The 14,467-nt window shown below is 53.8% G+C and overlaps 1 protein-coding gene and 1 long non-coding RNA gene across 2 annotated transcripts; both read left to right on the top strand.

The window, feature by feature from the left end:
- The first annotated feature begins 4,086 nt into the window (after window positions 1–4,086).
- On the top strand, window positions 4,087–5,315 carry LOC140601823 (uncharacterized). Its single transcript, XR_012004930.1, has 2 exons — window positions 4,087–4,611; window positions 4,712–5,315. It is a non-coding gene; the product is annotated as an uncharacterized lncRNA (long non-coding RNA).
- Window positions 5,316–6,257: 942 nt separating this feature from the next.
- RPS7 (ribosomal protein S7) lies at window positions 6,258–10,666 on the top strand. Its single transcript, XM_072771237.1, has 7 exons — window positions 6,258–6,665; window positions 6,880–6,963; window positions 7,142–7,213; window positions 7,333–7,476; window positions 7,782–7,846; window positions 10,243–10,393; window positions 10,558–10,666. Exons 2-7 carry the CDS (start codon window positions 6,889–6,891, stop codon window positions 10,633–10,635), a joined length of 585 nt encoding a protein of 194 aa, XP_072627338.1. The 5' UTR covers window positions 6,258–6,665; window positions 6,880–6,888; the 3' UTR covers window positions 10,636–10,666.
- Window positions 10,667–14,467: the final 3,801 nt, after the last annotated feature.

The raw sequence follows: 14,467 nt of genomic DNA, 5'->3' as shown, positions 1-14,467 counted from the left end.
ATCAGCTGCCCTGACCTCGGTGGGGGATGGGAGGCCCTTGGCTGGGGGGTGGGGTTCTGGGGTGCTGACTCAGCACACTGGGTGTGGACCTCGGGGGTGCACGGGATGAGCCCGCTGGAGGACCCAGGGGTACCAGCCCGTGTGTGCACCACCCCCCCAGCTCTCCTGCTGTCCCCGCGCCCTGACCCAGGCAGCTCACACGCGCTCTAGGTTCCAGCTCTACGACCCATGGCCATGTAAATCTGGTGTGTCGCTGAGGTCTCTGTTCTCTCATTGGAAACTGGAGAAAAGGACGGCGTGTGTGGCAGCTGTGGACACAGCCGTGTGCAGCCTCTAATCTGGCCTGACACACAGCGTGTTCCCCATGTCACGTTACTTTTCATCCTGTGCATGTTTCGTGAAGATTCAGGAGACAATGGTGTTGCTTTTGATGAAATATATTGAAGATGAGCAAATTATCCATTTATGTATAATAAAAATCAAGTGAATTCTCTATATCTTAAATATTAATATTTGAGCAGACACCTTTCATCCACCTGATATGATGGATCACCCGTGTCTACAGATCAGATAGTTATACTGGAAGAGTGACTTTGAAACCTTCCAGTAGAAGCCAGTGACCTTGCTTCATTACACGCAGTCGATTTCCACATTCACCGCAGGCTTGCACCTTCGTTTCATCCCCCTGCTCCCTACTGGCCACTGTGTAATAATAATCATAAAAACCTGGCAGCTGTAAGTGGAGGGGAGAGAGACAACCTTTTGCTAAATCCAATCCATTAATTCTTGATCGGCCAGACAGGTCCATAAATTTGTTTTATGTGCAAGGACTCTGCAGTAACTCTCCTCCTGCCCCTTAATCGTTACCACCAGGAGCAGTGGTGTGGAAGGAAGGGCTCTGCAGTCTGGGGTCCCTCTGTGGGACCTCTAGCTTTCTGCCTTGGGCGCGGACATTGTACGTTCCCGGCATAGGGTCCTTTGTAATAGGGGACTTTACACCATATGTATGTATATAGAGAGAATGAGAACAGATCTAGGCTAACGGCAACCCCACCCCAACGGTACTCTCTCCTGGGCCAGAACTACCCAGGTTGGGTCTCTTGGTCCCTCCAGGATAAAACCGTAGATTCTGTAATTCATTACCTTCATGCTGTAAGGGAGCTTTCTTAGTTTCCTGTTACTTTGTAAGTCCTCTCTACATCTGGGATCTTGTCACTCAGTTTGGTCCCTGGACCAGTCTCATGGGTGTCCTTGGGAGCAAGTTAGAACTAGAAAATATTGAGCCCAGCCCAGAACGTCTGAATCAGAATCTGCATTTTTACAGTGATCACTAGGTGATTCCTTTGCACGTTAAGCTGGAGAAACGCTGATTTTTTTCCCCCCAAAGATCTTTTACTTGGCAGAGAGAGTGCGAGCACAAGCAGGGGAGTGGCAGGCAGAGGACAGAAGGATAAGCAGATTCCCCGCTGAGCAGGGAGCCCCACGTGGGGATTGATCCCAGGACCCTGAGATTATGGCCTGAGCCAAAGGCACATGCCACACAGGCACCCCAGAAACATTGATTTTTAAAGAATATAATTTTTTTGTATTTTTTTTTTAATTTTTTATTTATTTATGATAGGCACACAGTGAGAGAGAGAGGCAGAGACACAGGCAGAGGGAGAAGCAGGCTTCATGCACCAGGAGCCCGACGTGGGATTCGATCCTGGGTCTCCAGGATCGCGCCCTGGGCCAAAGGCAGGTGCTAAACCGCTGCGCCACCCAGGGATCCCTTTTTTGTATTTTTTTAAAAAATTTTATTTTTTAATAAATAAAAACAGAGAAACAGAGAGGCAGAGACACAGGCAGAGGGAGAAGCTGGCTCCTCGCAGGGAGCCTGATATAGGACTCGATCCCAGGACCCCGGGGTCATGACCAGAGCCATAGGCAGATGCTCAATCACTGAGCCACCAAGGCGTTCCATAATTTTGTGTTTTAATGACAAATGCATAGTGGAGAATTCAGGACATGACAATTTTTTTCTTTTATTATTTTTAAAATATTTTATTCATGAGAGACACAGAGAGAGAAGCAGAGACAGAGGCAGAGGGAGAAGCAGACTCTACGCAGCAGGGAGCCCGACGTAGGTCTTGATCCTAGGTCTCCAGCATCACGCCCTGGGCTGAAGGCAGGTACCAAACCACTGAGCCACCCAGGGATCCCGGAGGAAAAGATTGTTATGTAAGAGGTATGTAAGTCGATTCTGTGACTTATGGCATTTTTTATTCTCCTAGAAAGGACTGTAAAGTTTATAGATAAACACGAGGGTTAGTAAATCAATCATATGAATTTAAGAACACCTACTGAAGATCATCATGCTAGTTACTAAGATCAAGGAGGCAAGAGGATCCCCATGAGGTGCCCTTGTGCCAAGATTCTGCTCTCCAATACCATTTTTTCAATAAAAGGAACCAAGGCTTTTTGGAGAAAAGGTGGATCCCATGTCTGAGACAGAACTGTCCAGAATGAGCTTGGAACACCTTGTGCTAGAAAGCAAGAGGTTAGATTAACGGAGGTGATGGGGCACAGAAACTCATCTAAAAGGAGCTGATGGTTTAAAATCTTCACCAAGTTTTGCTGGCCAAACTGTTCAGAGTGAGACAGTCTGAACATCAAAGCAGAATACTGGCAGGTTGATTGATAAACAGTAGATCTGAGCAGTCATGAGTCGTAACAATACACACACAACAGTTGTCAAAGAGTAAGTGAATAACAGGCCACATTACATTCCTGACTCATTCAGGTTCCCAGTTTTAAAAATTCAGCATATTCCATCAGGCTTACGATACTATGTTGATTTGAAAGTTCTCTGTGAAATCTACTTTAAAAAGTTAGGAACAGGGGATCCCTGGGTGGCGCAGCAGTTTAGCGCCTGCCTTTGGCCCAGGGCGCAATCCTGGAGAACCGGGATCGAATCCCACGTCAGGCTCCCTGCTTCTCCCTCTGCCTGTGTCTCTGCCTCTCTCTCTCTCTGTGTGACTATCATAAAAAATAAATAAATAAATAAATAAATAAATAAATAAATAAATAGGAACAGAAAAAGGATAGTGAGAGATGATGATGAACAACTCTACTCACATAAATTCAACAATCTAAATGAAATGGAGCAGCTCCTCTGAGAGCACAAACTACCAAATCTCATCCAACACGAAACAGATCATTTTAATAGCCTTGTAACTGTTAAATTTGTCATTTTAAAAACCCCTAAAAAAGGGAAATCTCAGGCCTGGATGATTTCATGGCCAAATTCAACTAGATGCCTGAAGAATTAACGATTCTACACAATGTTTTCAGGGAAACCGAGGATGAAGGAATACCGCTCTATACTTCTCATGATGCTGGTGTGGGGCTGATACCCAAACCAGGCAACAGTAAGTAGCACAATACAGAAAACTACAGATCAGTGACCCTCATGAGCACAGATGCGACAAAGTCATCAACAAGATACTAGTAAATGGAACCCAGCAACATTAAAGAGAATGCGATTCCATGACCAAGTGGGGTTTGTCACAAAGATTCAAGACGGGCTCAGTACTTGAAAATCAATTAACATAGTTCACCAGATTAACAAACACGTTAAGAGGAAAACCTCACATGGTCCTGTTAATTGATTCATAAACAGCATCCAACATAGTATCAGTCAAGATAACAACTGTCAGGAAAATGGGGATAGAGGAGATCTTCCTCCACCCGATAAGGAACATCCTGCAAAGAAACCTAATGCTACCACCATACTACTGACGGGACGGCGTGTTCCCCGAGATGGGGAGGAGGCAAGCTGTGCTCTCGGACCGTTCCTGTTCAACAAGTACCAGAAACCAGCAAGAATGTCCTTCAATACCCCCACCCGCTGCGCTACTTTGGCAGAACGGGCAGGGACGAAGGCCTGGCACGTACAGGACGGAAACGGAAATGGTTCATCAAGTGCATTCAGGACAAGCGGCCCAGGTAAGATCAGAGGAGCAGCTATACTTTTCTTTCCTTCTGGAGTAAGTGTCAAGTTGACTCTTAATTTTCCAAGGAGATACTGGCCTTTAATTTTTTTTTTTTTTTTTTTTTTTAGCATTAGCAAAACACACCTACTTTAGAAATCTGAGATGAACACCACTGCAGCTTAGCAAAGATGGACAGAAATCTTAGGGATGGCCTAGCGTAATACTGTCAGCACCTCTCCATGCTTGGTCCGTCGGGACAGTGACAGTCGAACCTGATAGGTGAGGACACTGAACACCCAGATTAAATCCCGTGGCCGCAGCCAGAGTGTCCAGCACAAGTTGCCCCTGCCTGGAACGCTCCTCTCCCCGGGGCATAGCTCCTACCTCTCTTCCAAACACTCCCCCGACCTCTAATGCATGAATCCTCCTGGTCCCCTTGGATGTGGGAAGCAAAGGCAAAAGAAAACTTAAAATTTCCTCCCTAAGCCAAATGTCAAAGTCCCTGAAGCAGGTTGCAGACTGACCTTCCTTGGGGGCTGGGATGCCCCCATGTGGACACTTGCTAAGGGCAAGAGGCAATGTCATCCCGAACCCCAGGATCCTTTGGAAACCTCCGGTCTCTACCCCCCAGATGCAGGTGGGCGCTCATCCCCCAACACACGCCCCACAGATACCCCTCTGAGGGGTCTCATGACTGAGCTGACACTAAACACTAACAGTGACCTTCTCCCAACCAGGTAGCCCCTCAGGATCCTGGAAAACACCGTTGGAGGTCTGTGCTGCCCCCCCCCCCCAAAGTAGAAAGCCAGCCCCTCAGGACCTCAGCACAGCTCCTTCTGCCCGGGGGATCTTGCCTGAGTTTCACTAAAACCACCTTTTGGCATCAGAGGCCTCAAGAGTTCTTTCTTGGCCCTGGGCCGCAGACCCCAACACTTCCACGTCACCCTTACTCACTTTACTTCGGTCTTCCGCATCATTCGTCCTTACACACTTGCACCGTTTACGGAGGTCTTCCTCACCCCAGGTATCTCCCTGAGGACAGACTCTGCGTCCCACAACCACCAGCACCTGGCTCAGCACTAGCCGAGTAGGAGCATGGGTGTTACTGTGAACTGTGTTTCCGCTTCCTCTCGAGGGCAGGGGAGTCGACCTCTACACGGGACCTTGAACCCACAGCTTGGGACAGACGTGGGCACTTCTGCAGCACACGGGCCTTGGTCCCCCCGCGGTAGCTCTGTGCCATCACCCACTGTCACCCACTGTCACTGATCTGTAGTTTTCTGTATTGTGCTACTGTTGCCATACTGTCACCAACTGTGCTGGCTTTCAGGTCAGGCTCTGCCCCACTGGGAAAACCACCTCGGGGGCCCACCCCTGCCCCAGCCTGTTACCAACCCGCCCTGTCCCCCCCTGACCCCAAGCCCAGTACCCTGTCCATTAACCCTGGCTGTCTAGCCCTCAACCCGTTACCCCCGCCGTCCACCCCTCCCAGCCCGTTACCCCGCCGTCCACCCCTCCCAGCCCGTTACCCCGCCGTCCACCCCCCCGCCCGTTACCCCCGCCGTCCATCCCTCCCAGCCCGTTACCCCCGCCGTCCACCCCCCAGCCCGTTACCCCCGCCGCCCACCCCCCAGCCCGTTACCCCCGCCGTCCACCCCCCAGCCCGTTACCCCCGCCGCCCACCCCCCAGCCCGTTACCCCCGCCGTCCACCCCCCAGGCCGTTACCCCCGCCGCCCACCCCCCAGCCCGTTACCCCCGCCGTCCACCCCCCAGCCCGTTACCCCCGCCGTCCATCCCTCCCAGCCCGTTACCCCGCCGTCCATCCCTCCCAGCCCGTTACCCCCGCCGTCCATCCCTCCCAGCCCGTTACCCCCGCCGTCCACCCCCCAGCCCGTTACCCCCGCCGTCCACCCCCCAGCCCGTTACCCCCGCCGTCCACCCCCCCGCCCGTTACCCCCGCCGTCCACCCCCCCGCCCGTTACCCCCGCCGTCCATCCCTCCCAGCCCGTTACCCCCGCCGCCCACCCCCCAGCCCGTTACCCCCGCCGTCCACCCCCCAGCCCGTTACCCCCGCCGTCCATCCCTCCCAGCCCGTTACCCCGCCGTCCACCCCGTCGCCCGTTAAGCCAGCCGTCCATCCCCCGCCCGTTACCCCGGCTGCCCAGCCCCCGCCCACCTCGGGAACCCCGAGCTCCCCACTCCCCGAGACACCCCCCATCCGCCAGACCCCGCCCGCGGACCCGACCCGAGGGCTAAGTGTTTACGGCCCGGAAAGCACATCTAGTCGTAAAGCGCTTGGCTTCCGCGGCGCTACCGCACGTCGTGCCGCCGGGGCCTCTGGGCACACCCGGAATCCGAGCCCGCTCCTTTCCCCCGGCTTCCGCGGGGAAGCGAGACGCCGCCTCGGGTTCGGAAAGTGTTTTTCCAAGTCCTCTCCTCGGGGCGGAGTTGCTTCTCGCGGGCCCCGGCCGCCCGGCTCCGGCCCGGAACTTCCGCAGCTGCCCCAGGCAACGCTCGCCAACCACCGGGAACAGGAAACGCGGAGGGCGGAGGAGCCTCTTCCGGGGGCTCTCTAGGCTCCCACGGCTCCTCGGTGGTTCTTCCTGCTCCCGCCTCTTCCGCTCCGCCGCCGGGATTTGAGGAGCTCTCGCGAGACCCGGGCCTCTTCCTAAGCCGGCGCTCTCACGCAGGTATGTCGGCGGCCTGGCCTCCGCCGGACTTTTCCGCCCACTCTGAGGAGAACGGGTTTCGGAGTCGGCCCAGCGTCCGCGGGCGCTGCTCGCCGGGCGGGGATGCGGCCGATTTCCCGGGCGGTGCCCCCCGATGGCTTCGGGGCGGGGGGAGCGGGGCCTGCGGGGGCCGCACCCGCGGCGGCCGCTCAGCTGGGGCGCCCTGTGCCCGCAGGACGAGGCCATGTTCAGTTCGAGCGCCAAGATCGTGAAGCCCAACGGCGAGAAGCCGGACGAGTTCGAGTCCGGCATCTCCCAGGTGAGGGGGCGCGGGGGGGCCGGCGGGGTGTCCCCCCCACCCCGACCCCGACCCCGGGCCCCGGCGGGGGGAGGTCGGAGCCGCCCGAGCGCGGGGAGCCCCCGAGTGTCCGCGGCCGCGCACGTGGGCGGGTCGCCCCCCCGCCCCCCCGCGTCCGCTGAGCCCCTCCCCCCCCCAGGCTCTCCTGGAGCTGGAGATGAACTCCGACCTCAAAGCCCAGCTGAGGGAGCTGAACATCACGGCGGCCAAGGTGAGGCCCGCTTGCTCCCCGGGGGCTCCGGCGGCCTTGCTGGGCTGCACGTGTCCGAGCCGCGGGCGCGGGCGCGGGGGCGGGGGCGGTCAGCGTGCGGTCGGCGTCTTCCCCTCCAGGAGATTGAAGTTGGCGGCGGCCGCAAAGCCATCATCATCTTCGTTCCCGTCCCTCAACTGAAGTCTTTCCAGAAAATCCAAGTGCGGCTCGTGCGGGAGTTGGAGAAGAAGTTCAGCGGGAAGCACGTGGTGTTCATTGCTCAGGTGTCGGGGCTTCTCGCCGCGCTTGGGGGAACAGCTGAGGGCGGCCGAGGGCGCGCCTCGACGGCGACGTGAGGGGCTCCCTGTGAGGGGCTCCCTGTGGCAACCGCCGCGGTGGCGGCCGTGGTGGAGGCAGGAACCGGCGCGCACCGACGCGCGACTCGGACTCGGGCCGCTTTGCTCTGGGTTGCTGGACTTCCACGAGTCCCGAATGGATTCTCTTGCCTTTTTTGTTGTTTTTAAAGCAGCTTGACAGTTTCCTGCCCGCTTAAAGTTTTTCTTTCTCCAACGTCATTTCTCTCTCACAGAGGAGAATTCTGCCCAAGCCAACTCGAAAAAGCCGTACAAAAAATAAGCAAAAGCGCCCGAGGAGGTGAGTGCCTGGGCGCCCTCCCTGCGGAGGGCGGGGGCGCGGACCGCTGATCGCCGCGGGAGTGCTGCCCCGTGGGGAGCCTACTTTAAAAAAACCCGTACTGTGGCCTGTTTGTTAAGCGCCGTTGATTCACGTAGTTTTGTAATTGTGGTAGGTTTCCGAAACTAAACACTGATTGTTTAGGAAGACTTTGTGGCACTTTTTACTGAGCAGCTGGTTCTTCTGTGATTACTGCAAGCGTTCTGAAGTTAGTTCTGGAGGCAAGAGCTCGGCGTGTTGACACAGTGGTACAGACCTAGGTCCCTGCTGTCGCAGAAGATGAGACTGTGCCTCCCCTTCTGTGGGCGGGGCGAGGAGCAGCGGGGGCGTTGTTGGGGTGGCTCAGGGGTGCTGGGAGGCTCTGTATTTCATGTTTTACTGTGAATTAAGGTTAAGAAATGAGGTGGATTTCTCTGGTGCTGACAGGACGGGTGACACGTTGCTGCAGTCGTGGACGCTGGTGGACGTGTGCTCTGAGCTGGTTGGGCTTTCAGGGTGTCTGGCGTGAACTCCGTGCGCCTTGTTGACTCCTTGCTCTGGGCCGAGGTGTGGGGTTACTGGACCCCCGCAGGCCCTGCCCCAGGGACCGGTTTGGGAAGAACAGTGTGGTGTCTGACTGCCAGGCAGGCAGCCCGCTCATGGAGTCTGCCCTTTATTCCTGAAGGGGTGAGGAGAGACGCGAGGCTTGGAGAATGCGATTGCAGCCAGTGATGGCGATTCTGGGGCTTGTCATCCGCCGGGAGGTCGTGCCGGGTCACCAGCGGGCCAATGTTGCTGTGGAGAGGAGTGGAGGGGAGGCTGGAAGGGCAGGTGCAGGGTTCTGGAGCTTGAGACGAACGGCTCCGTGCGCTGAACCTTTTCATGGGCAGTTGGAGCAGTAAGAATTGAGGGATTGTTTCGGTGGTGTGCAGTTTGTGAGACACGAAATACAGGAGGTCACCAAGGGCATCTAGTCTGTTGGAGCCTGAGTGTGTACTTGAGCATGAAGGACGGCCCCCCATCGGCAGCCCCAGTTGTCCCTCCTCCCATGCGTGTTCTCCACGTTTTCTCAGGTGATGACTTCGCTGTGTTCCTGGCGACCTAATGTCCATATCCGAGGCCTTCTGTTGACTGCCAGGGTCTGGGCGGCAGGCGTGGTGGTGCCGCCGCTTCCCACTGCCTTTCCTTCCATAGGACTTGGCTTTCTACACAGATGAAACCCCGAGAGTGACTTTTTTTGGTGTCTAGTCTGTAGCAGGGTTTCCGTTCCTTTTCTCTGAGGCATAGCTGCATTCCCATCGCTCCCTCTTGTAAGCGGCGATGTTGGCATCTGAGAGAATGCGCCACAGCTGGCTTTGATGCCATTCTGATTTGTTGTAAAGGACACAGTTGACAAACTTTCCATTCATGTGCCTTCCTAGTGCTGGAGGAGGAGGCTGGATTACTGGGTAGCAGTGATCCGTTGGGCCACCTGTGTCGTTTGCTTTCTGGAAGGTGACGAAGGCCTTGGGAATGGGAAGTGGATTCCCTTAAGCTTGCTCTGCAGCCCCAGAGCAGGCGTCGGGAGCCCTGCCACGTGTGCTTTGTGTGGGAACTTCGATGAATGGAGCTTAGTATCCCATTTGCTGAGGCTAAGGCGGCCTGGACGCACTCCTGCTGCATGCAGGGGAGCTCTGTAACACTGGGAACAACTATCTCTGCTCCCTCTCCTTGGCCTCCCGGGGTACACGGCAGATCCCCAAGAGGCCTGGAGTTCGTCGTCGAACCGTGTCGCTGTCGGGCAGCCAGTTAGGTTGTGAACTCGAAGTGCTACCAGGAGGGTGAGGTCACGGCCTCACGTTGTGTGACGGGGTGAAGATGGGGGCCCAGGAGGGGCTGTCCTCCCGGAGTTGGTGATAGGGCAGTGCTCCATCCCATCCTAGAGAACGAGGAGCGCGCGTGCAGGTATTTTGGGAGCTGTGGAGCGCTCTCAAAGGAGCTTTTCCTAGTAAAAGTTGTGGGATCGTATAGGTTTTTAGATTAACTTGACAACATTGGAGAGGGATGGTTTTGGAGATGAGTGAGGAGTAGAGCGGCTGCTGCAGCGGTTTAGTCAAGAAGTCGAGTGAAGGTAAACCTGAGACCTCGATCCCCCGTTCCCTGGAGATGATCACCTGGAATGGCCTGGGGTGTGTATGGCTCATAGGGTCTTGGAAGTACCTCACTAGGGTGTTGGCCACCCTGTCTAGTTTGGCAGTGGCTCCGATGCAGTCTCTTGAAAGCTGGTGTGATTTTGGTTTCAGAAACCTGTGGTTTGCTGTTTACCCTTTTGACTTTAAAGGGGCTCTCAGGAGGGCGGGCCTTCCTAGATTTCTTACTGTGTCACCACATTCTTTCAGCCGCACTTTGACAGCGGTGCACGACGCGATCCTGGAGGACTTGGTTTTCCCAAGTGAAATTGTGGGCAAGAGAATCCGCGTGAAACTGGACGGCAGCCGGCTCATAAAGGTTCATTTGGACAAAGCACAGCAGAACAACGTGGAGCACAAGGTGAGGGCGCAGCTGCCCTGCAGGAGGGTCCGCATGCAGAGCGCCAGCCCTCGGGGTGCCACCACACGCACCCCCTTCCCTTTGGAGGGAAGGTTGGGTTTTGCAGTGTGGGCAGAATCGGAATTCTCTGCCTTTGTCTGATGAATTCTTTTCTTTCCTCGTAGGTTGAAACCTTTTCTGGGGTCTATAAGAAGTTGACGGGCAAGGATGTTAACTTTGAGTTCCCAGAGTTCCAGTTGTAAACAAAAATGATTAAATAAAACTTTCACAGTATTCTGTTTTAGTGTGTTTTTCAAAATTTCAGAGATGTGGTTGTACAGCCGTCCGTGTCAGTAGCCCCTGCGTGGGCGGGAAGATTGTGAACAGAGAGGGTGCAGTTTAATGCACAGGAGGGATAGACTTGTATCCAGGGATGTTCTAATAGGTATAATCCTAGGAAATTGCCCCAAGCGGCCAAGTATGGGCACTTTGACAATTCGACCTAAAGGACATGGCACCAGAGCTGTGAACAAGAGGGTGACAGCCTACATCCTAGTGCCAGCGTGGGTGCTCCACCCGAATGCTGGTCTCCAGGAAGCCTGCCTGAAAGTCCAGCTGGACAGAAGCACCTGGAATCAGGCCGGGAACAGTTTTGAAAACTACGTGATAGAAAGTTTTTTCCAAGAGCAAAATGTGAAGTAGTGTTCTCACTGAATGTTTTTGTGAAAGACACACATGCAGAATTTACCATTTTATCCTTTGTAGTGTACAGTTCAGAAGCCGTGAGTGTACTTAGGTCGCCGGGAGACGGACCCATGGCAGCCCCTGCCTCTTTCCCAACCCGAGTTTATGCGTTCACGATCCTTTTAGATGGACTTGAGCAGTGAGGCGTGAGTAGGATGAGACGTTTTAGTCTATGTGGTGCATGAGCGAGGAGTTTTCAGGTCCTAACCTGAGGCAAGAGGGGTGAGGTGGTTGTGGGGGCCCTGGAGCAGCCCAGGGGAGTGTGTTTGACCCTACACGTGTCCTGTGTAGAGGTTGGATCCCAATAAGCCTGGGAGGCGAGTCTCCCTGCCAGGTGAGGCTCTGGCTCGAGAGCGGGGCAGCCCCAGAGGGGCCGTGAGCCTGGTGGGGCGCAGACGCAGGTGTATTAGCTGTGGGGACCTGCCCGCCCTCATGCTGCCCCCGTTTGGGAGCTGGAGCCCTGGGTCAGAGGGAGGAGGGCTCCCCCCCCCACCTCCCCAGTCAGCAGGACCTTCGCCTGTCCTCAGAGGAGTCCACCCGCCGCGGCCTGGCTCCTGCTGCCTGGGCCTCCCAGCCAGGTAAAGCGGGATTGTCTTTGGCCCTTCCCCTCCGCCCGGACACCGAGCCAGCTCTTTGCGTGTTTCTGCGTGTTTCTGCGCCTTTGCAGGAGGCCTCCCCGCGTCCTGTCCTCCGACAAGGTTGAGCATCCGTTAGGTCTTCAGAAAACAACCAGATGAACATAAACCCAGAAACGTGAGAAGCTATAGGCTGATCCCTAGTTTTACTTGAGTGTAGTCTCGAGGACACGGTATTTGGCGGTCACCCTGTACTTTTCATCTGTGAAATGGGACTTTATCACTTAACGCATCTAAAACAAGATACTGATTTTTTTTAAAGAAGTGACTAGTGCTGAGGATTTTCAGTATGTGCTTCCTGAAGCTGCAGGTGGTAGGCCTTGGGGCTCAGCTGCCCCAGCCCCATAAGCTGGGGAGAAAGGGCTACAGGTACATGGACCCAGGCATTTTTCTTTCTAAGATTTTATTTATTCATGAGAGACACACAGAGAGAGGCAGAGACACAGACAGAGGGAGAAGCAGGCTCCATGCAGGGAGCTGGACGCGGGGATCATGACCTGAGTCAAAGGCAGATGCTCAACCACTAAGCCACTCAGGCATCCCAGCCATTTTTCTTTAGAAGATTTTGTTCATTTATTTGAGAGAGAGTGAGCAGGGGGTAGGGGTAGAGAGAGAAGCAGGCTTCCCACTGAGCAGGAAGCCCGACATGGAGCTCGGTCCCAGGACCCTGAGATCATGACCTGAGCTGAGGCAGCTGCTTCATGGACTGAAGCACCCAGATGCCCCAAGGCATCTTTCTTTTTAGTTTATTTATTTATTTATTTATTATTTATTTATTTATTTATTTATTTATTTATTTATTTATTTATATTTTTATTTATTCATGAGAGAGAGAGGCAGAGACCCAGGCAGAGGGAGAAGCAGGCTCCACGCAGGGAGCCGGACGTGGGACTCAATCACGGATCTCCAGGATCCTGGCCTGGGCTGAAGGCGGCACTAAACCGCTGAGCCCCCTGGGCTGCCCGCATTTTTCTTTTTAAACAATATTCTGAATTTTGATTTTTCTATTATGCCAAGTGGCTGTTGGTTATATATCTAGTAGACACTAGAATAAAAAGTCCATGTCCCAAGAAAAGAAATGCTTAGCATTCTGTGAGGAAACACTTGCTTTTGAAACTAGTGTGTTAAGGAATAAGCATACTTGAAGGTGGCCAAGGAGAAATGCTTTCATTTTAGATGTGTTACCTGCAAAATCTGCCTGCTGTGAAAACTTGGAAGTAGAATATTCTCAAATCCATCTAAAACTCTTATAAAGACTCAGTTGACTTAGAATGCATTTGTTAGAAATTAATGCAACAGTTGCCAATTATAAGAACAAAGATGACCAGGGAGGCCTGGGTGGCTCAGTGGTTGAGTGTCTGCCTTGGGCTCAGGGTGTGACCCCAGGGTCCCAGGATCGAGTCCCGCGTCAGGGTCCCTGCAGGGAGCCTGCTTCTCCCTCTGCCTGTGTCTCTGCCTCTCTCTGTGTCTCTCATGAATAAATAAATTCTATATATTAAAAAAAAGCTGACCAGAATGCCAGGATAGATGGGGAATGCTGGTCGTTGAGAAATGTAGCTGCACGACTGCTGAAGACGAAGCATAGCCCGTGATATGCTTGCATTTTCATGTCTTGAAGGGTCTTCTGAGAATCCATTGATCCACCTACGCAAGTGTAACAGTCGTGTGATGAGCTATGTGCCCGTCATCCAGCTCAAGCTGCTGCTGTTTTATGGATTGTGTTTAATCTGCTTCCACCCCCTTGTTTTGCTGGAGGTTTTTTTTGGAAGATTAAAAAAAAATTATTTATTCATGAGAGACACAGAGATGCAGAGAAACAGGCAGAGGGAGAAGTAGGCTCCCTGTGGGGAGCCCGATGCGGGACTCAATCCTGGGGCCTCAGGGTCACGCTGAGCCGAAGGCAGATGCTCAGCCACTGAGCCACCCAGGCGCCCCTGCTGGAGATTTTTGAAGCAAGTTCTGAACGTGTTATTATTTAGGAATCCTTCAGCAGTGATATTTATTAAAATCCAATATCAAATGAAGAACCATTTTTTAAAGTTGCTATATCACAAGACATTAAACCAAGCTTTAAAAAATTCCATCACATGGCTTTCACTAAAATTAGTATTTACTTTTGCGCATTTAAAACTTCTGTTTTTATGACCATGTGCATGCTCCTCATACTATCGTGCATTCTATAACATGTTAGTGGCCGCACGCATACTGGAGATGACCTGCTCGACTGCGGGGTGCACAACGGAATAGTTTGGAGACTAATGTGCTAAACGTCGTCACCACAATTTTTCTTAGTAAACTTGCTGTTGAAAGAGAAAAATACACCGTTGACTTGAACAACACAGCTAGGGCCACTGACCTCTACGTAGTCGAAAATCCACTCCCCCCAAACTCAACATCTATTCACTGACTGTTGACCCCGATGACGGGCCCGATGGTGCGGTTACGTGGCTGCTGCTACTGCTCCAAGGGGGTTGCTGTGGAGACGGGTGCCACGTCCCGGCAGGTCCGCCCTCCTGCTGTCAGGCATTAAATTGTTGGTTTTTGGTCCCGGGGGGGAGCAAGAGTGTGTGGTCTTGTGGGGTGACCAAGGATTGAAAAGGCGGGGGGTGGGGTGTGAGAAGGTGCAGGACAGGCACCACGTGATTCGTGAGTGTCCCCGCGTGTCAGGCGCTTACCCCAACTCAAGGCCTTGTAGCGACCCTGTGTCGGAAGCAGC

The sequence above is a fragment of the Canis lupus genome, chromosome 12 (genome assembly GCF_048164855.1).
Source record: "Canis lupus baileyi chromosome 12, mCanLup2.hap1, whole genome shotgun sequence".
NCBI classification, from domain to species: Eukaryota; Metazoa; Chordata; class Mammalia; order Carnivora; family Canidae; genus Canis; species Canis lupus.
Note: the sequence above shows the minus strand (reverse complement) of the source record. Positions and strands in the feature narration are given on the sequence as shown.